The sequence below is a fragment of the Priapulus caudatus genome, unplaced genomic scaffold (assembly GCF_000485595.1).
Source record: "Priapulus caudatus unplaced genomic scaffold, Priapulus_caudatus-5.0.1 Scaffold16, whole genome shotgun sequence".
Lineage (NCBI taxonomy): Eukaryota > Metazoa > Priapulida > Priapulimorpha > Priapulimorphida > Priapulidae > Priapulus > Priapulus caudatus.
In genome coordinates, this window is record NW_014577077.1 from 9,574 (window position 1) to 31,857 (window position 22,284).

At 42.2% G+C, this 22,284-nt stretch overlaps 1 protein-coding gene across 3 annotated transcripts in view; it reads right to left on the bottom strand.

Annotated features, from left to right (window-relative positions):
• The window catches only part of LOC106810423 (pleckstrin homology domain-containing family A member 8-like), a 27,357-nt gene extending 7,829 nt beyond the window's left edge, over positions 1-19,528 (bottom strand). Inside the window, exons 1-13 of one of the 3 annotated variants that reach the window (XM_014813787.1) lie at positions 19,451-19,528; positions 16,811-16,927; positions 15,436-15,591; positions 15,127-15,251; positions 14,318-14,497; positions 13,741-13,787; positions 13,173-13,306; positions 12,412-12,529; positions 11,096-11,178; positions 10,762-10,820; positions 10,284-10,414; positions 8,197-8,329; positions 7,754-7,846 (exon numbers count right to left, since the gene is read on the bottom strand). In XM_014813787.1, the coding sequence (XP_014669273.1) occupies positions 7,754-7,846; positions 8,197-8,329; positions 10,284-10,414; positions 10,762-10,820; positions 11,096-11,178; positions 12,412-12,529; positions 13,173-13,306; positions 13,741-13,787; positions 14,318-14,497; positions 15,127-15,251; positions 15,436-15,591; positions 16,811-16,927; positions 19,451-19,490 (1,416 nt within the window). In that variant the 5' untranslated portion in view covers positions 19,491-19,528. Of the gene's footprint in view, positions 1-7,753; positions 7,847-8,196; positions 8,330-10,283; positions 10,415-10,761; positions 10,821-11,095; positions 11,179-12,411; positions 12,530-13,172; positions 13,307-13,740; positions 13,788-14,317; positions 14,498-15,126; positions 15,255-15,435; positions 15,592-16,810; positions 16,928-19,450 lie in introns of all 3 variants that reach the window. The other 2 variants (XM_014813780.1, XM_014813796.1) reach the window with 2 other exon arrangements.
• Positions 19,529-22,284: the final 2,756 nt, after the last annotated feature.

The following is a 22,284-nucleotide window of genomic DNA, read 5'->3' on the forward strand; positions in this document are numbered from 1 at the left end:
CGCCTTGTTTTTCACACCCCCTCCTCCTTGCGAATCCTACGACTCGCCATGAACGAATTACACATCTTGGAGGCAGAAAATGGAACACATAATTCGCCTTTTCGCTGGCGCCCAAACAAGATTGGCAGAGCATGAGAGTTAGAGGAGCCGTAGGGGTGTAGGAGAGGGAGCGGAGGAGCCAATTAAACATATTAAGTCATCCACTATTTGCCAGTTCGCCTCGTTTTTGGCCCCCTTAGTTAAAAAATCCTGATAGCTACGCCCACTGGTTTTGGTGCTTTGCTGCATCACTATTATTATCAAGGAGTGGCTATATGCCCTGGCCAAGTTTTTTAATTTTCACGTTATCTCAAGTAAACAAAGGTTTAGGGTTCAGGAACTACCGGCACTTTAAGCGAAATCGGAAGACCGGTGCCCGGGCTGCCGGCAGCGATTATTATGTGATTGAAAATAGGAGATTGGCCGGATATTTTTTGGGCAACCAGAAAATTGTGCGGACAACACATTTTTTTTCTTTATTCGAGCACTGGCTAATTCATAAACTATGACCAGTATACTCATCCATATGTAACGGGAAGATTGCCTCTTAGCGCTGATCTTTTAAAGGACTGACCGGCGCTTTTTTTACCTTACGTTTTTTCTGGTGATGCCGACATTTTATAAATGAAAGATGTATGTGCATTCTCGCACTGAATGCTGGCAAGACTCCTTTACTCTGTGATTTTACATATATGATAAAATATATTATGCTTGGTTTTCAGGTAGGTGAGTTCTCAGTTAGCTACCTCAAATAATAGCAGGTCGAGGTCACTATTGTCCAAGCCAACATTAATAATATTTTATAATGCAAGCAAAACTCTATGCTTCCACTCGCAACTGTAAACGATATCGAGTCTTGGCCGTCTAATGTCTTCACCTGCATGTGAGGTGAAACATACATAACATCTTGAAACTTTATTGCACGAAGCTCTATGTACCTTGCATGCATTCAAGTAGTCACCAGTAGCATGGCGTGAATTGCAGCTTAAAACTAAGCCACAACTAAACTAATCCTTCGAGTTCGCCCACGATGTAGGCATGCTGCCACAAATCCCCCAAACCCCGTTTTGGCCCCCTGTGCTGCAAAGCCAGTTCAGCGCAGTCACTAGAGTTCATCTCTTGCATAATTGTGTGATGATAGTATAGTGTTATCAGCCGCATATTAGATTTGAAAGCTTATTGTTACACATGCCATTGCTCATATTATCCTGATTATAATGGCCAAATTTTGATGTTGTGAGTTGCTATAAATAAAATAATGTATTTTTCTATTTTAGCTGTGAGGAAAGATATAAAGTCATACGTCACAGCTGCTGAGTGCCAATGTTCACTTGTTGAGTTCGTTTTACACCAAACATCGGTCTTGACAAATCAGAAGCTGTTAGTTAAACAATTTTATATAAGAAGATATATACATACGAGAAATATTCTTGACACATTGTAGTGCGATTTGTTAGGCAGTATGTATTATATTCGAGTCCATAAAGATCATTTCAAGGAATATAAGTGGTTCAATGCCACAGGAATTGCCGGTGAAAGTGCGATCATTATAATGTGAATGTCAATAAACATCTATTTTACACAAGTGATTATTGATGTTATGATTATGATTTGGGCCAAGAGAAATCTGACAACAAGGCCACCTGACAATTTTTAGAAGCGTTCTGCAGAGTCACTGTGAAACAGATCATCCTTCATTACGAGTATTATGTGTGCATTAAAAGTTACTTCACTATATCCTGTCATAGTATGATATCCTACGTTATATATGTAGGTTCATGGTAATGAGTGGCTGACATTGCCACGTTTTCGTCTGGAATTTAGATTTGTTCTGTAACACTTACATGTGACGTTCTATTGATATCATTCACCCTAAGCAGATTAAAGTAGCTTCATTATGCTGTGTCTAACATAACTTTCTAAGTCCTGAAGTTACACAAAACCGAGCTCTTGCAAAGTTGTATACTCAAATACGATTTATACAACAAAACTGTGCCTCCAGACCATCAATACTGCATCCTTAATTGTTGTATGAAGTGTTTTTCCATGTTGGGCGTGGTGCTCTCACTCGTCTAGTATAAAGTAATCAATCTAATTTCTTAGTTACTACGAATGGATCAGCATTTTCTGTATACTGTTAATGCTTACATAAGTTAACTAATATATATATTATATATATATATATATTACATAATTTTTAAGGTGGCATGTAATATGTTTGATACTTTCATTGTTTTATCATACTTGCTAACGAAGAAGTATTTTTTCTTAACGGGGGACTTACAAAAAAATGAAAAAATGCAGCTGTTTCCCCGTTGTTTAACTATTATATATGATATATATATATATATATTAGATATTAGCCTGCCACAAAGGTTATCGGTTATCATGAAATAACTCTGAAATTATTAAGGATGGCACTTCTAAAGATGTATACTCTAAAAATATTATATGTTGGTTTGCTGGTGGTGTTGTGTTCGTTTGGTTGCAATTAATTTATATAAATTTATATTGGTTAATTTGTGGTTATATTAGTCATATTATATTTTTTAGTACAATTATAAGAGGATGAATGGATATTATAAAAGGATAATATTGTACGCAAAGAGCTACCAATTGCCCTGACATGCTGAATATTCTTTAAAAATAAATGAGATTCTTGATTTTGGAAACATTCTATTTTGTGCTCATTGATGTTGCATTTTCATTATTTTCCTATGCCGGCACTGTGTTAATTTTGAATTATTCAAATAAATGGTTGCGTATTATTATTAAATATTAGTTATCTTGCCATCCTCAAAACGTTCATGTGAGACATATTTTAGTATGAGTGTATTCTCAAGTATGCGAGTATGTAACGTTCAGGTATTCTTATTAATTTATATTCATTTATATTGGTTAATTTGTGGTTATATTAGTCATTATATTTTAAGTACAATTATAAAGAGATGAACGTTAATTATAAAAGGATCAATTTACGCAGAGTACCAATTGTGACATGCTGAATATTCTTTAAAAATAAATGAGATTCTTGATTTTGGAAACATTCTATTTTGTACTCATTGATTTTGCATTTTCATTATTTTCCTATGCCGGCACTGTGTTAATTTTGAATTATTCAAATAAATGGTTGCGCATTATTATTAAATATTAGTTATATTGCCATCCTCAAAACGTTCATATGAGACATATTTTAGTATGAGTATATTCTCAAGTAGCTATGCGAGTATGTAACGTCAGGTATTCTTATTAATTTATTATATTAGTCATATTATATTTTTAAGTACAATTATAAGAGATGAACGAATATTATAAAAGGATCAATTTACGCAGAGTACCAATTGTGACATGCTGAATATTCTTTAAAAATAAATGAGATTCTTGATTTTGGAAACATTCTATTTTGTGCTCATTGATTTTGCATTGTCATTATTTTCCTGGGGGCTGCGCGCACTCACGCACCCACAAGCGTGGGGGCTGCCGCCAGCACTCACGCACCCAAAGCGTGGGGGCTGCGCGACACTCAACGCACCCAACAAGCGTGGGGGTGCGCACACTCACGCACCAGCGTTGGGCTACACGCACTTCACGCACCAGCCGGGGGTGCGCACACTCACGCACCCACCAGCGTGAGCTGCGCGCACTCACGCACCAGCGTGGGTGCATGCATTGCCCGCACCAGCGTGGTGCGGCTAGCGCTGCGTTCCCGCCACCAGCGATGGCGGCTGCATGCATTCCCGCACAGCGTGGGGGCTGCGCCACACTCACGCCCCACCGCGTGGGGCTGCATGCATTCCCGGCCACCAGCGTGGCCGGGTGCGGCATCACTCACGCACCAAGCGTGGGGCTGCGCACACTCACGCACCCAGGGTGGGGGCTGCCACGCACTCACCACCGAAGCGTTGCGGGCCTGGCACACACTCACGCACCAGCGTGGGGGCTGCGCACACTCACGCACCAGCGTGGGGGCTGCGCGCACTCACGCACCAGCGTGGGGGCTACACGACTCACGCACCAGCGTGGGGGCTGCGCACACTCACGCACCCACCAGCGTGGAGGCTGCGCGCACTCACGCACCAGCCGTGGGCTGCGCACCACTCACGCACCAGCGTGGGGCTACACGCACCACGCACCAGCGTGGCGGGGCTGCGCACACTCACGCACCCACCAGCGTGTGAGCTGCGCGCACTGCACGCCACCAGCGGTTGGTGGCTGCACACACTCACGCACCAGCGTGGAGGCTGCACACACTCACGCACCCACCAGCGTGGAGGCTGCGCGCACTCACGCCACCAGCGTGGGGGTGCACACATCTCACGCACCCCACCCAGCGTGGGCCTGCTTTGCATCCCGCGACCGAGCGTGGGGCTGCACACACTCACGCACCAGCGTGGGGGCTGCGCGCACTCACGCACCAGCGTGGGGGCTGCACACACTCACGCACCAGCGTGGGGCTGCACACACTCACGCACAGGCGTGGAGGCTGCCACACTCACGCACCACCAGCGTGGAGGCTGCGCGCCACTTCACGCACCAGGTGGGGCTGCACACACTCCACGCCACCACCGAGCGTGGGGGGCTGCATGCGATCCCGCCACCAGCGTGGGGCTGCACACACTCACGCCACCAGGTGGGGGCCTGCGCGCACTCACGCACCAGCGTGGAGCCTGCGCGCACTCACGCACACGTGGGGGCTGCCACACAACTCACGCCACCAGGTGGGGCTGCACAACTCACGCACCCAACCAGCGTGGGGGCTGCACGCAACCAGGCACCAGCTGAGTCGGCTGCACGCACTCACCCACCAGCGTGGGGGCTGCGCGCACTCACGCACCAGCGTGGGGGCTACATGCACTCACGCACCCACCAGCGTGGGGGCTGCACACACTCACGCACTCACGCCACCAGCGTGGGGGCTGCACACACTCACGCACCAGCGTGGGGCTGCAAGCACCTCCCCCCCACGCCACCAAGCGTGGGGGCTGCGCACACTCACGCACCCACCAGCGTGGGGGCTGCGCACACTCACGCACCAGCGTGGGGGCTACACGCACGCACGCACCCACCAGCGTTGGGCTACACGCACGGCAACACCAGGTGGGGGCGTGCCTCACACGCCCAGCGCACGCACCAGCGGAGCCTGCGCACACGGCACGCCAGCCACGTCGTGGGCTGGCACACCACTCATCCCACCCAGGTCAGGCGGGACGCCTGCCAGCTCCGCACTTCACGCACCCACCAGGCGTGGGGGGCTGCGCATGCACTTCACGGCACACCCGGTGGCGGCGACCCCGTCGCCTCGCCCGGCTCATGCGCATTCCGTACCAGCGTGGGGGCTGCGCGCTACACTTCACGCCACCAGTCCCGTGGGGGCTGCATGTGCATTTCCCGCGCCCAGCAGCGTCGGAGGCACTCCGCCGAGCTACACGCGGCACAGCACCCACCAGGTCTTGGGCTGCACACACTCACGCAGTCCCAGCCAGCGTGGCGCGAGTGCGCGGCGACTCACGCACCAGCGTGGGAGCTGCATGCATTCCGCCGCACCAGCGTGTGGAGAATCAATAAGCACCCCACCACCAAGTGTGTGCGCTTGGCATCCATCATGTCTTGGGGGGGGGTATGGGGGTCCTCCTTCAGAACATTTTGAAAATGTAGATCGCAGGAGATGGTATTTGCAGCACCTTTGAGTACATGTACAGCCTTCATTCTGACTACGACAATTCTCTTTTTAGTAGAACAATTCTCTTTTTTTAACTCGGATCAACATAGATCCCCACTCTCCCCCCCCCCCAACTACGCCACTGCCCCAAAACATACTGTAGGAGTGATATCTTTAAATTTATTTTATTTCAACCTGTAAACTTAATACTTTGCATGAATCAGGATGGTCATCGTGACTAGTTAATCTTCTTTTGCATGAGTCTTGACATTAGCCAAAAAATTTTGGTTTATAAAAATGCAAGACATGTGGTTTCAGGGTATTCACTCATACTTAATGAGTCATACTGCAATAATATTATTATATATCAATTGGCCCACTTATGATCAGATCATTCAGATGTATAATAATATTATTGCAGTGTGACTCATATGACTGGATACTAAATGACATTGGCTACAATTATCACTATATATACCCATTGAATAAAAATTCAAACTGCAACTGAATATATCATGCAAAACGTATTCCAGGTCTCATTGAATGGAACACAGAACTTTGTCTAGAATCCAAACCTAAGCTCCTTTAATCATTGTCATTTGAATAGAATCCGTTTTGTATAAAAAAATATAATTGTCTTCTCAACTCTAAGAAGTCTGTTTCAAAATTGATATCATTCTTAACAACTGGAACAGCTTGTTTTTTTTAATTTTTAATAAGTTTAAAATGGTTTGACATGGCTAGCTATAGAATACCTCTATTATCGCTGACACACTCGGTCCAGTTAGTCAATGTTTACCTCTCAGGCAGATTCGATTACATCACTGCCACAACAAATCTACCAGCAACAAGTCATTTGTCTCTTCAGAAAAAGCGTTTGTAGTGATCGATAAGTAGTTACCTGTTTACTCGCCGATGCAGGGTTCAACATTAACTTTTTATTTCACTAGACCATCGGGCTAGTAACTGAGGAAAACCACTAGCCCTGACCTAACTTTCACTAGACCATCGGGCTAGTAACTGAGGAAAACCACTAGCCCTGACCTAACTTTCACTAGCCCAGACCCAGACCATTGTTATGAAAAACTTTATTTAGATAAGAGTGTGTCATCGTATGAATTCGTAGATGCTGTTTCCCGCGCTTTAAATCGCGCGTGGGCCGAGTTCACGTGAAGCATTCGTATTCTACCACGGGCATACACGAGCGCACGGTTTATCGATCGTCTACTGCGGCTGGCAGCAAGCCATGTTATTGTTTTTGCCGAAGGGTAGACTGGTATCCGGCCTCACGCTCTGCTAGACAATGTACACGCTCTGCGACAAACAGTGCGGCCGTGAACCAGTCTATATGAGCAGCCGCAAAACAACACTAGCTATGGACGCAATGTAGGCCGATCGACAGCCAAAAGAAATTCAATTAGCGGTCAGAAAAATATAAATAAAGTGCGTTTTTCGTCACATTTTTCTTGGTCAATGTCTCAGACTCGTTAGGTTGTCCGGCGCGAATTCTGGTTGTCTTGGACAACCGGACAACGCTTATTTCGAGCACTGTTACGTGTGGGTGAATTTATGTAACCCGAGCTACTGTAAGGTAGGGTATCACTATAAACATCCCACAGCCTTCATTTCTAATCTTCTTTCCCATACATAGTTACAATCTAGATAAATAGAGGAAAATCGACGGCAAAAACATAGCATAGCCATCAATCAATAAACTTACAGTGGCATCTGTTGTATCATAATATTATGGTAAACATTATAAAGTTTGACAGGAAATTCGGAAGTTTTGCAAGTGATAAACAGAAATTCATAAACGGCTGTTTATAATAACTTTACTTTTTATTGATCTGATAAACTGTTCTCATCCACTGGTTCGCAGCTTGTTTTGCCGTACAATATAGGGGCCGTTGGCAGTGAGAAAGTGTTAACACTGGGTCGCTGCAATGATCAGCAAACAAGATTGGTTTATATTTTATGTTCAAAAGCTTACAAAGCTATGAGGATATAAAAGTGATATGGTGAGTACCACATGAAACACATTATCATGCAGCTTACCTGGGAGTTATAGTTGGGTCTGAGGTGATCTCCAGGCTGGCGTTCGCATTTGATAATAAAGTCACGTCGATAAGGCACTGCTTTTAAAGCCAACTAAAAGAGACATTTAAAACATACAATCACAGTTCAAATAACAGAATAGAATGAATAAATGACAAAATAAAAGCACAATGTTGGCTAGATAACATATTTGATTCTCAAAGTGATATTTTTGTACACATTACAATGTATAATTGTGTGGTATATGTCACAAGAATCAATAACAACCAAAAAGCTCTTTTTCTGAACTAATAAACATTTCTCTACCCTGCGTAATTAAATTATTGATATCTGAAATATATTTATTTGATATACACTCACTTTACCACTTGCATAGTGTTAGATGAGGATATTCTAATCGGACATAAGAAAACCTTAACCAAGCATTAAAGACAAATACTCACTGCAAACACACCACGAACAACCCAGCTGTGGTACTGCTTTAGTGTGTCATTGTAGGCCTGCTGGACACATTCATACAACTCGGTATCTGCTTGCAGGAATTCTTGCAGGATCCTAACGATAAATTCTGTGCCTCTGTGAAAAGTTTATAATAAATTAAAATGCTAGCAAGTCTGATAAGTGAATTGTAAGATATAAAGTAGTGTGAAAAACGGTTAAATATTGTCAATATTTATCGACATAATAACTGCAAATGTGATACTTGCACCTGCACGTTAACACCTATATTTAAAATCATGTAATAAATAATAGTTTATAAAAGGTGATTTGGTAATCATACAAAAGTCTAGAGCATCATAAAATTATAATACAGGGGCGGATCCCCCTTTAATTTCAAAGTCCCCTAAAAAATTTCATCCCAATTTTTTAGCTCCGCTGACGAAGTCGGATGCAGCTTGTAGAATCGCATGATTTTCCGTGCGTGCGTGCGTGCGTCCGTCCATCAACAGTTGGGCACAAATCTTAACCGCTCGACGTACGGGCTTGATATTCGAGACGTCAAGGGGTGGGGGGGGAGGTCGCGTGATGTCAAATTTGAAGGTCAAGGGTCAAAGGTCAAGATGTGTCAATGGAGGGGCAATATTTCCCCTTTAACTTAAGGTATAATAGGAAATACGGAATTGCGGAACAAATCTCAACCGCTCGACCTACGCTCTTAATATTAGTGTATAGTGTGATGGGGAGGAAACCCATCACCAGCGCGAAATTGGAAGTCACAGGTCAAAGGGGAAAGGTCAGATATCAGACATTTTCTAAGGACATGGTCTAACGGACCGAGTGCAAAACTTTTTTGTTTCATGCGCTGACTGTCCGGTAGCCGTTTTTATCACTTTTATTGAAAGAACGCATTGAAATCTACTTTCCGCTGTAAACGTGGCGAAGAGTACAAGTGTCTGATAACCTTCTTGACCCGCTCAAGATGGGTAGGGTTAACATGGATTTGTTGACTGTGTAACAAAGGACTGAACTGCTTTTTGCTCTTAGAGCCCGGCCCTCCGCTCGCCCAACCACCCCGACTTCGCTCACAGGGCTCGGAGTGCATATCCATGTTAACGATGTTAATATAGCGAATGTCATTAAGTTACACAGGTCTGTATCTTTTTACTGTACTAGCAGTAGGTATAGCAAAGCCTATCATAGATTTTAAATCTGTATTAGTAGTATCCTAGATATATGCTCTGAGCACGAATGCGGTGGCAGGAGGGCGTACTTGATTCGGTTGCCAGTGAGTTTATCAGAAGAATACCTGGCTACAGTACACGTCAGTTGAGCGCTGTCGCTCTGCGGCACTTGTTTAGGGCTAGTTTTTCTGATAGAGATTAACTTATATATATATAAATCAGGAGTAGATAATAGGGAAGGAGTGTGACTTCAATAAACAAGGAAAATTCGTCATTTACTAGCCTTAGAATACCTCTGATTTACTATGCGTAACTCATCCAACTTGAGCTCAAATCGTACACAGTACATTCTGACATTCGCCTAGCATCGTGCGAAATCATTTCCGCGTATACACCCGCAATCCGGAGATACAGATTAAAACGTACGACACGATTTTCCATTATGTTGCCAGCAAACTGAATGTGTAAACCGCCTAACTCGAAACAAAAGTCAGCTGTAAATAGGTCAAGGATTAGCTCAGCGAGCCACACCGCATCGCCAAGGACACAAGAGTCGTTAGTAGCTGCCTTTTGTTTCGAGTTAGGCGGTTTACCCATTCAGTTTGCTGGCAACATAATAGAAAATCGTGTCGTACGTTTTAGTCTGTATCTCCGGATTGTTTAAAAATTTTCTTGGAGGAAGTCCCCCCCTAGATGGCATTCGGCAGCTTTTTAAAACACCAGAAAAATTAAGCAGGAAAAAGTGCCCTTTCTTTCTTCCTGGACACCACCTTTCAAAAATCCTGGATCCGCCCCTGTAATAGAACTTACTGTCTAATCCATTATTATTTATCTAATATCATGTTTAATCAAAATAATTAAATGCTTTCGATCATATTACAGACGGGTAACAAAGCTAACATCTATACCTGTTCAGCCACCGTAGAGCTTCAGTAGCAGAGTTGGCCACGTTGTGGACGTTTTGTTCCGTTTCATCGAGAACAATTTTCTGAAGTGAACTGTACTTTTGCGGCGACATTAAAAACTTCTGGTGCACTTTCTGAAAAATGAGCACGGCACATTACTATAAACTAGTTTGCTTTAATTAAGTTTAAAAATTGCTGCAGCTGACATTTTAATTTTAATACATACTGCATATTTTTGCAGGGATACTACACAGTAACAATAGCGAAGCAGATGCCACATCTACAGCTGCTTTGAAAAAACAGGGTTTAAAGCTAGCATTGAAGTGGCCATGTTATTTAAGGTTTCTACATGTTACTTTAAATAACCTCGGGTTGTAAGGCTTGCATCTGTATGAAAAAGTTATTCAGCAAAAGCTTTAGCCACAATAATGCATTATTTGGTTTGCTTACACTAGTTCAATGTAAGGCTATTAAAGAGTACCATTATGTTCCAATTAACATCCATTTTTACAGGTGCAAAAGCAGTAGAACCCAGGAGATCTGTGAAAGGTAGAAAACAATTGATTGCTAAATTTACTTTCCAACTAACATTTAAGTGAGCAATTCCAATAATTAATAACATGCAGAAACTATGATTACTAACCATTTTTGTAAAATTGAACATTGTGAAATATTACGTAAACCTATAAATATATATGAACACTATAAATAAACAATATTTATATTTATTTGCTTTATATGTTTAATAAATGTCATAATTGTAAATACTGTAATAATTAGATAAATGATAAATGACAATTACTAATATAGCATACCAAGAATAGCTATGATAGATTGGCAGGCATCCAAAAATTTCTGAGTTGGTATTCCTCCTGCTTCAAGTTCAATATGAACAAAACTACAAAACGCAACATTAAAAATTCTATGACATTGCCATGATACGTACATTCATAATATTACTACTAGACTTTTCCAAATTGTAAATAGTTCTACTGATATTAACTGCATCAGTCTGTATGAATGCAATTTAATTTTCTGTTGCCTCCAGGCAATTTATAGAATTATCACACGCACCCAGTATAATCCCATGTCCACATATAAACTAGAAAGGGCAGTTGTCGCCAACTACATGTATCCCCCGTGATCTAGTATGAATGAAATATCTCTGTAAGGATGTAGAATGTAGGTAAAGTTAAAGAAGTCCAGGGGCAGATCCAGAGGGTTTGAGTGACCAGTTTCCATGTTCTTCTGCAGCTAGGGGGTCCGGATAAATTTTGTAAAGATTAGGCTATATTTGGTGCATTATGGTGAATTTTGAGGCCTGTGACCGTTTTCTGGAAACCGGTGCAAACCGGCCTAAATCCGCGTCTGAAGTCACAAAGACAAAGGTTTGTTACACAACTTATCTGCCCGAGATGTGCAAGTATGTTAAAATTGGTTGCCTTAAGGGTTTTGGCACGCGACACACATTCTCCCCAAGATGTGTAAGTATACGAAGTTTGCTCGCACTAGGTCAATTAGGGGCCGAGTTATAGAGCGGAAGAGAAATATGATGAAGGTCAAGGTCAATGTTAAATAAAGGTTCCAGTGACCTAGTTTCGGTACGCGACACACCTTCTCCCAAGATGTGTAAGTATACCAAGTTTGGTCGCGCTAGGTCAATTAGGGGCCGAGTTATAGAGCGGGAAAAAAACATGATCAAGGTCAAGGTCAAATAAAGGTTGCAGTGACCTGGTTTTGGTACGCTGCGTACCTTCTCCCCAAGATGTGTAAGTATACCAAGTTTGGTAGCGCTAAGTCAATTAGGGGCCGAGTTATAGAGCGGAAAGGAAATATGATAAAGGTCAAGGTAAAGGTCAAATAAAGCTCGCAATGACCTGGTTTTGGTACGCTGCGCACCTTCTTCCCAAGATGTGTAAGTAGACCATGTTTGGTCACGCTAGGTCAATTAGGGGTCGAGTTATAATGCGGAAAGGAGTGTCTGCGGCGGCGGCTGGACAGACATGAAACCATAGTATCGCCGCCGACTTCGTCGCGGGGGATACAATTAATCCCTGTAAGAATTCTCTCAAATATATTTATATTGCAGTTGGTATAGAATTGAATAAAAACTTGTTTTACAGAAATTTACCTAACAGGTTGGGTGCTGAAGAAGTTGAGAATTTTTTCTTGTGACTCTGTGCTTTCTTTCTGTGGATTATATTCTTGCAAGCCAGAAGACTTTTCATCTTTATTTTGCCGTGTGACTTCTGTGAATGAAGAACATGGCATTTATGTATTCACATATACCGACCGGTACCATGCTATGTCTGTGGAAATATACGACGTACTATTTTACAGTATCTCATTGACTGCACAGCACACATCAAGTACGATCATTAAGGCATGAATACCATATATCATATAACTCAAAAGCACAAACCTTAATCTAATATATGGTAGTTATCTGTTAAGTAACATTTACTAATTGTGCAAAACAATCATTTATAAGTAAAACAGCAATCATGGGAATAAGTGTAAATTTTCTCTTTACATAGCCATTGCCCATTTTTATTTGGCAGACACCATGCATACGGCAAATTTTAGATATTTTATACTTCTATGCAGGTGTAACATATATCACTTTATAATTTTTGGTAGGGAAATCACTGACATAGCTATGGGAAATAAAATGCATGCATAGAAGAAGGCAAAGTGTTATAATGTGCATAGGCAAAGAATGCAGTAGAACTTAATTGATATGCTGGCAATGGATTAGTTTTTGGTCAATCTTGGTTAAATATTATTTTGGTTTTCCTACTTGACACGGATTATTCAATTATACATAAACACATTGTATAATTCTAGAATTTTTATCACAATCCAGTTCAGGATGCAAAAACACTTGAATACCACTTGATGCCACAGTGACTATATGGTCAAGGCTTCCTGACTGGCTTCTTCCCCTGCAACGTGGTACCATCTCACTAATGAAAACATTATAAGACGACTCAGAACCGGACGGTGTCCCTGCACTTGGGGAATGCCTACAAACAACAAACAAAATGTACACATACGTAATATCAAGTATAACATATGATGTCATCAGCTACACAAGCATTAGGTCAAACCAGATGATAGAACAGGAAAGCAGTACAGAATGATAGAACAGAACAGATGGATTTGTCATGTATGTGATACAGACCAATCAGGAGAATGTTGTTTACACAATTGGCCTTACACAAAAACTTGTGTCATTACTTCAAAGGGTATCAACAAGCAGTGGCACCAACACGAAACACATTGATAAGCAAATTTTAACAAATTTGTAAATATTTATCATTTATAATGAGGGATGAAGAGGATACCACACCGGGTGACTATAAAATTGCAGATCAAAACAATAAAGGTATCACACATAAATACAGAAGAGAGACAAAGTTATTACTTCACAAACCATGGGTACTATTTAACTACTAACCTGGATTTATCAAGTGAATTTTTTCTTGTGTATGGTAACATATTATTCTGAAAAAACATGAAAGTACATATTAATGTTATCAGCACATATTTATTACCATCATTTTCTGTGCGGATTGTTCCACCTTTAGATCAGATGAAAATAAAGCACCAAACATGACATGTAAAATAAAATGATCATAATATATTTGTAATAAAATCGATATATCGGGAAGGAATTACAAGCCCATCCATGGCCCTCTTCCATCCATCAATAAACAACATGCCTTTTGAAATTCCTGGGCAACCATATATATATATATATATAATATATATATATTATATCTAATACATATTTGTGAATGTATATGTCTGTTTGTTTGTCTATTCTTAATGCAAATCAATATGGAGCACTCTAGAAATGTCCAAGGACGTTCAGTAGGGGTAACTTTTGATGCTGAATGTCATGGACACATTGGATTTGACCTCCGAGGTCATCTGAGGTCGCAGGAAAAAAAACGAAAAAAACGTTAAATGAACGGGCCCCTGCAGCAGCATTAAATAAACGCGCCCCTGCAGCAGCATTAAACAATACTGACGTTTTTGTACAGATGGATGTGTGACGATTTAACTGGTGACTCAGCCCTTGCAACATCTGTGATGTGCGTGTGCGGCGTTTCATACGAGTAGGAGGCATTCGCAATTTTCATGCACTCTTCGAGCGTCCGAATAAATGTATCACAAGTGGCTTTCAGCAGCGAAGAGGCATCATCCAGTTTCTAAACCTCGCCGAAAACATACAAAAAAAAGAGGAAATTTTATGCCAATTCCCTCCAGGAAAAAATCATGCTGTCACTCACATTGGTGACCAACATTAATGGGCCTGGCCTATAGTTACACATATAAAAGCCAAGCCTATCAACCAACCTATATTATAACAATACCTGGTGCAATATCGATACAGAAGTGTACCAAAGAAACCATCTTTCCAAACATATTGATCTAAAGCACTGTAAAGTAATTCTATGACCTGATTATCACAGAATAATAAATTGCCTAACATTATACAACATGGTACAATTTACACAGCCACTGGCTGCGTGCCACCGCTGGCCAAAGGCAAGCCATTGAATGTCTAAATATCTAATATCTTCATGATACAATTCACAACAAGAAATGTGAAAATAAATCTCAAAAGATATTTGTGGCAATTAATAACAGCGTTATTAGACAAACATGTTAAATATGTAATTACTATTCTATAACAGCAGAAAGCTAAATTTATTAATTACTCTATGCAAGTCACTGTGACACTAGTCTCACATACACTGCGTGAGAAGCCCCTTTCTTTACGAAATGACAGTGGTGACAATTTGCAATGACAGCAGGTGCACCAAAGTCAACCTACCTCTATGTCTGGTGGATTGCATTCCGTGCATGCAACCTTTATGGAATGTACTTGCTGGGAAAGGAGATCACAGTATAGACGAAGTTCAGATTTCTTAGACTTTACAGTGTCCGACTGGCCCTCACCTACTGACAGAAGAAAATAGTAAATACATGATAGAAAGAAACCCACATCGTTGCATCAAGATAGTCAATTTAGCCATCAGTTTGTATTATTTTAAGGTACTTTACAACCAACCTTCATGCAGTATAATCAGGAGTCTATCAATATTGATAGACTCCTGGTATAATCACATAAATATGCATATACCTAGTTCTGGCTTCTGCACTGTTGCGGTCAGACAGGCCTTAGCACTGCCAAGCCCAATTAACCATTGCTGCCTCTCTTGTGCTGTTGCTGCTCTCAGATAGAAATGTTGTTCATGTGGAACATGAAGATCGAGTCGTTTTCTATCGGTAGGATGCACTTGTAGTGCCAAACAAAATGAACAAGTATTACACACAGTACTAATTTTTAGCTCATCTGACGTAGTCAGGTGCAGCTTGTAGAATCGCATAATTGTCCGTCCGTCAACAGTTGGGCACAAATGTTAACCGCTCGACGTACGGTCACGATATTCGGGACGTGGGGGGGTAATCCGAAAACGAGTTGGGATGTCGAAGCTGGGAGTCAAAGGTCAAAGGTCAAAAGGTGTAAAAGAAGGGGGAACATTCCCTCCTTAACTTAAGGTATAAGGAGGAAATGCAGAATTGCGGCACAAATCTAAACGGCTCGACCTAGGCTCGTGATAGTCGGTGTATAGCATCATGGTAAGAAAAACCATCACTGTGCCGAAATTGGAGGTCACAGGTCAAAGGTCATTGGGGCAGAGGGCAGATTTTAGACATTTTCTGAGGACATGGTCTGACGGAGTGATTGAAAAACTTTTTGACCATAATCTGGTGTTGTCGCCACTTTTACGATACTTACCGTTACTGCTTGAGTAACAGCAATTGTCTAAAGTAATGATAAAATGTCTTAGAACCTTCTTATTCACCAAAACATGCACTTTTCGAACTAGTTTGACAAACTTGATCGTTTGCTGAAACCTTAGAACTAGAGCCGGTACTGTCTTAGACCAACTCATAGTGCCACCTATCTGCCATAGACATATACGTCTCTCTCACATGCAATTGTTTTCAATTTTGTCACCGACAATTTACAAGCGTATGCATTTTGACAGTGTCCCTACACGATAAAACTTCAGTGCGCTACGATGTGTTCATATCCAATTTTCTATGCTATAACTGCATAAAACCTTAGTGTTTTACAAGTTGGTGTAATCAGCAGATATATCGCCGTGGGGTGAGACTATATTTCGCTATATTTTTTCGAATGGAGTGTTTCTGAGCAAGAATCTCGTAATAAATCCTTTAATATGCAGGTAAACCAAAAGGTTTCACCAAAATGATTTACTCATGCAGAACCCCTATATAGTGCCACCCCTGACATTATTAAACAACAATTTAATTTGGCTATAAATAGACTGCAATATGATATTCGCTGAAGCAGTATAATAATATATATAATAATATAAAACATATATATAAAGTAAAATATTTGGCAAGTAAAAGTAAAGAATGGCTTGTGAAATCACATTATGGATTCAGTGTAGCTAATAAAATTAAGTTGAGCTTATATATACCAATTATTTCGCAGGCAGCCATCATGATACTTCCTTTACATCCCTGATTCACTTCATCTTGAGATTTGTAATATGCCAGAATCCCCTCATCCAACACAAACCACCTTGCTTGCCATCCTAGCAAAATAATGCAAATGACACATTTAGCAATAAACAAATTATAAACATATAATTGATAGACTCCTGATATAAAAGAAGACAAATCTATCATGCCCTATTTATAACATATATCGATAGTGTAACTTCGTTAGAGGGTAGCACAAGTTCTACATTGTCATTGCAAGCAATGTCTTACTAATAACAATTAAATTTAAGTCTCTTAAAAGAATATGCAAGTATATACTATCGTTTACACAATATGTATAATAATATACCGTAAAATTTTACACTAATGCTGCTCTTTAACTTGCAAGCTTCAGGTGGTAGGGGCCGTAGCATGTATCAACAGTGCCTCTTTCTTTAAGTAATACTTCCAAACATTATCCCTACTCCTCCTCTCGACCACTTCTTCCCTTCTCAATACCTCTCCTCCACCATTTCCTTCACCTTCTCCCTACTCCTTTTCTCATCCACCATCTCCTCTGCCACCACTGCCATTTTCTCTCTTCCTAGTGCCTCAACCCCTACTCTGTGATTTTCAATAGGGTATATCCAGATCAAGGATAGTTTGGGACCCCCGCAATATGTGTTCGCATATGTGCTACACTAATTTATGGTGCTAAACTAGGCGTGAGCCGTACATCCCCCCCTCCAGCTTTTCCACCATTTGACATTTCCACTCTGTCACGCACATACATATTTTTCCTCCTCTATCCTCTCGACCCTCTCTCACCATCATCACACTACTTCTATGATAGAAGTAAAGTTTAGCCTCTACTTCTATTGTTTGCATGCATTAATCATAACTTAGTCTCGTGCCATCTTCGCACAATTATCATGAACACATGTACTATCATATATCCAGTCATAGAATACAATCATGTTCAATAACGTGTGGAAATGTAGGTATGTCAAATTTATGAACATTCAGTGCCCAGGTGAAATATCAACATTTTTGTCCAGAATGCACACATTCATTTCGTCGGCTATCCTGTGCCCAATTTTGTGTCATCTTTCTAACAATGTTTCTTGATAGGGTACACTCACTTACAATTTGACTATGAATGATCCTCATCATTGATATCAATGATGAGGATGCCGAATGACCACCAATAATACCAAGAGCTAATAATACCTAGAGTGTACAACGAAAAAACGGGAAAATAGTGCTATTTCACGACATGATTATTCTACTTTGCCTGCGAGTCTAGAATAATTTTATGGTATTGCATTAAGCAGACTTCTTTGCTCTCTAAAACAAGACCAACCGCTTGTTAATATGATACTCCTAGGCTGAGATATTGGCTCATAAACTTCCCCTCCCACAGGCCTCACGGCGCTTCGAATCCACATCAGTCAGCATCCTACTCGCCCCTAAGCATTTTGGCTATCGGTTTCCGTCACCGCTTGCAGCGCTGATAATTGATGTCACATGCCCAAATTTGGTACTCTTACTACACCCTATAGTAACTGAGCTGCGTGGTAGAGACTTAATTTAGAAAACATTGCCGGCTCCATCATGACTGGCATTAGCCGTGCTAGGAAAGATAATGGGAGATAAGGGCATAGGCGATGCCCCCGAAAGTCACCTATGATAACCGAAACGCCGTTCATTCATAAAGTTATCGCGGAAAAACCGAACTCTCACGAAGCAACCTTAGCGGCGAGAAGAATGCTGACTGATGTGGATTCGAGGCGCCGTGAGGCCTGTAGGAGGGGAAGTTTACGAGACAACATCTCAGTCTAAGCTAGGAGTATCGTATTGACAAGCGGTTGGTCTTGTTTTAACTTTTAGAGAGCAAAGAATGGGGCTTAATGCAATACCATAAAATTATTCTAGACTCGCAGGAAAAGTAGAATAATCATGTCGTGAAATAGCACTATTTTCACGTTTTTCCGTGGTACACTCTAGGTATTATTAGCTATTGATAATACCCATACGCAAATTATTACGCATACCCATACCCAATATTAATACTAATGCTGAGAGGGTCTATGTCCCCCGGGGTACTGCGGGAACGTACCCTGGTACTATCTAATATGCCGAACCGTACTTCGCCTACTCCACTAACGAGTCCAGGGAGTCGCCTACGCCTACTCCCTAACCCGAACCCTAACCCTAATCCTAACCCTAACCCTTAAATCCTAACCCTAACCATATCAAATAGTGACCAGGGTACGTTCCGGCAGTACCCTGGGGGACATAGACCCTATGAGTATGAGCAATACTAATAGCAATTCGTACACATATATATAGTGATGTAGCCATCGTACCCATACAATCGACCGATTCATGAAATCGCCAGATATAGAGTACCATTACATTAGTATTACTAGTACTAGTAGTACTAGTACTACTACTAGTAGTAGTAGTAATACTATGACCCCTCTATCATCTTTGATTACCCTGAGCCTGTACGGTGTACCCGGGCCTTATCCTTAACTAACTAACTAATTAACTAATTAACTAACAATTAACTAGCATAGCATTAGCCATTAGTAATAGAACTACAGCTGCATACAACTATAATCATCATATACCATGGATATAGTTTGTCCATTTCCATAATGCTCCTTCCATGTTCAAGTTATTGTTTACTTCCGGCCACCTGGCACGCGCGGGACCTCCTAAACACCGAAATGACACGAAATGACTTGAAATGCACGAAATTAACTCTCAAAATCAATTGAAATCAAACTAATTAACTCTTGAGAACAAGAAAGGTCTCGAAATGATTCGAAATACACGTAATTAACTCTCGAAAAGACTTGGAATTAATCTTATTCGGATAAATGAATTAATATTTTGCAGCAAATTATATAGCATAGGTCCTTGCATGGCTATGATTCTCCTATATGAACCTATGCATGATTCTCCCCAGTATATGCCTAGTAGCACGATATCGCTAGCGTACGCGTAGCAACCTGTATTGAAAGGTGACCGTATTTATAACGTTGACGGATACGTGCGCACGCCCGCACGTGCACGTGCACACGCACGCACGCACGAACGCACACACGCACGTGTACGTGCACACGCACGCACGCACGCACGCACGTGTACGTGCATGCACACGCCCGCACGCCCGCACGTGTACGGGCGCACGCCCGCACGCTCGCGCGTGTGCGTGCACACGCACGCACGCACGCACGTGTACATGCTGTGCATGCACACGACCGCACGTGTACGGGCACACGCACCATGAAAATGTTTTCCTCTTACATGCACCCGTCCCTGATCAATCACGCATTCAGGCGTAAACAATAACAGAGATGAAATTGTGTTGAGTTTATGGCTCTTGACGCACGTGCATTGACGTGCATGACGTGCATGCATTGACTGATGAAAGCACGGGCACTTGGAACGTCTCAATAAAAATAAATCTTCACACTATTTTTCACAATGATCGACCGCCTGTGTGCAAAATAGGTGAACGTATGTGAAACATATACGGTTAGTACTTACTGTGACATATCCGTGACTAACGGACACCACTAAATTGGTCAAATGTTTCATGCATGCAGCATTATTGCATTATTGCAGAATTTTGCATTCATGCATAATGCTGAGAAATTACGAGGTTAATCATCGCAGAACTCTCGACACTGCCCATCTTGATGTCACAAAGCTGTATGTAAACAAACACGCGTGTTGCGAGGTGCGTGCCTCCGATATTTATTTCGCGGCCCGCTAAGCCAAGCATAAAGCGTGCGGGAAAGACGTCGCACACACAGCTACGTACGTTCATTGGCTAAAACAATCGAGTAGCGCGGTTAGGGATTTTCGGAATTATGTAATTTTAAGAAAAACTTCAATGTTTAATGAATGACGCACTCGTTCACTTCCGAAAGCGAGTAAAAATGCAAAATTTTTACACTTTGGTGCGAAATGCATCGGCCGGGCCTTTCATTATTTACGAAAAGCAAACAGTCTCGCCAAACACCTACACGCAGTAACGGGTCATGTCGTTGACGGCTTCATTCATGTCCATCAACGAAGAAGGCGGGGCTTATTCTGATTACAGAAACGCGAAAATTCAACAGAAGGACGTAGCGCAGTGCACCAAACAGCGTGTTATTTTCGTATTTGTGCCAAACTCTATATATCGTAGGAAACCGTTCTAGCCTAGCAGAATGCCCTAGTTCCTGAGATCGGCGATTTGGTGGTCCAATGGGTCCCCATATTTAAAAATATAAAACACTGGTGCGGCGTAGGCTGTGATTGGAAGACACACAGTGTCAATCCTCGGCGCGCCTAGGCATCATGGCCGCATCACGTCGAGAGACCATATAACGAATATACTGTGGAGATTTCAGGGGGGTGAAGAGTTGTGGAGATTTCAGGGGGGAGATGACGTCATACAACTAGAGACCAGCCACCGCAACAGAGGTAGAAAGTTTTTCGCAACGACACAGACAAGCGCGGGGAAGGAGGTCCCATAGCTACCAGATGTGGGAGATCAAGGAGTTGCGCCATCACGTACAAGCGCCGGGCGAGAGAGCAGCACCGGCCGAGCACGTGGCAGACAGGGGGGTGTGACGCTTGGACATATACTGGATACATATACATGGACCAGGGGGGTTGCATCACCTGTACACGTGTTAAGCGAGTATAGGGAGGGGGGACAACGGCCAGGCACCTGGGGCACAGGAGAGGGAGGCACAGCCAGGTTCCTACGTCACCGCAGGGTCCTATATAAGCAGCCGAGAGCCAACAGTAAAATCAGTCAGTCTTCGGACGGCCACGAACGAACGAACGAATGAACGAACGAACGAACGAACGAACGAACGAACGAACGAACGAACGAACGAACGAACGGAGCGATTGAAGGAGAGAGAGCGCACACACACCGTCGGAGGTGGTACGAGGAGGACCTACGAGCAGGACAACGCCCGAGAAGGTACACCTTATACTAAGGGATTATAGCCTACACACGACAGGGAGACACATTGCCAACCCACGAACTCACGCCGAGCCGCAGAGCACACGACTGGGAGAGACAGAGACGGCTACAATATTAACCCGTAGAATAGCTAAGAGAAGTTAAACGTGTAATCACCTAACGAAGTAACGTAGGGGAGAGTGGTGCAAAATGACCCCCTCGGGTAATATCACAGACTAACGGATATGTATCCGTTACTCTGTTACGGTTACTATGTATCCGTTATGTCTGTGGTAATATGCCGGGTATATATGCCCCCCTTGAAATCCCAGCTATCCGGTACTGCTTCCATCTTGTGACAAGCATATATACTTCGTCTATTCGTATTATTTGTATCGTGCACCGTAGGACACGTTGGTCGTGGGTAATTTAAAATTTAAAAAATTTAAATTAAAAAACAATGCATTAAAAATTATATTAAAAAAAATTAAT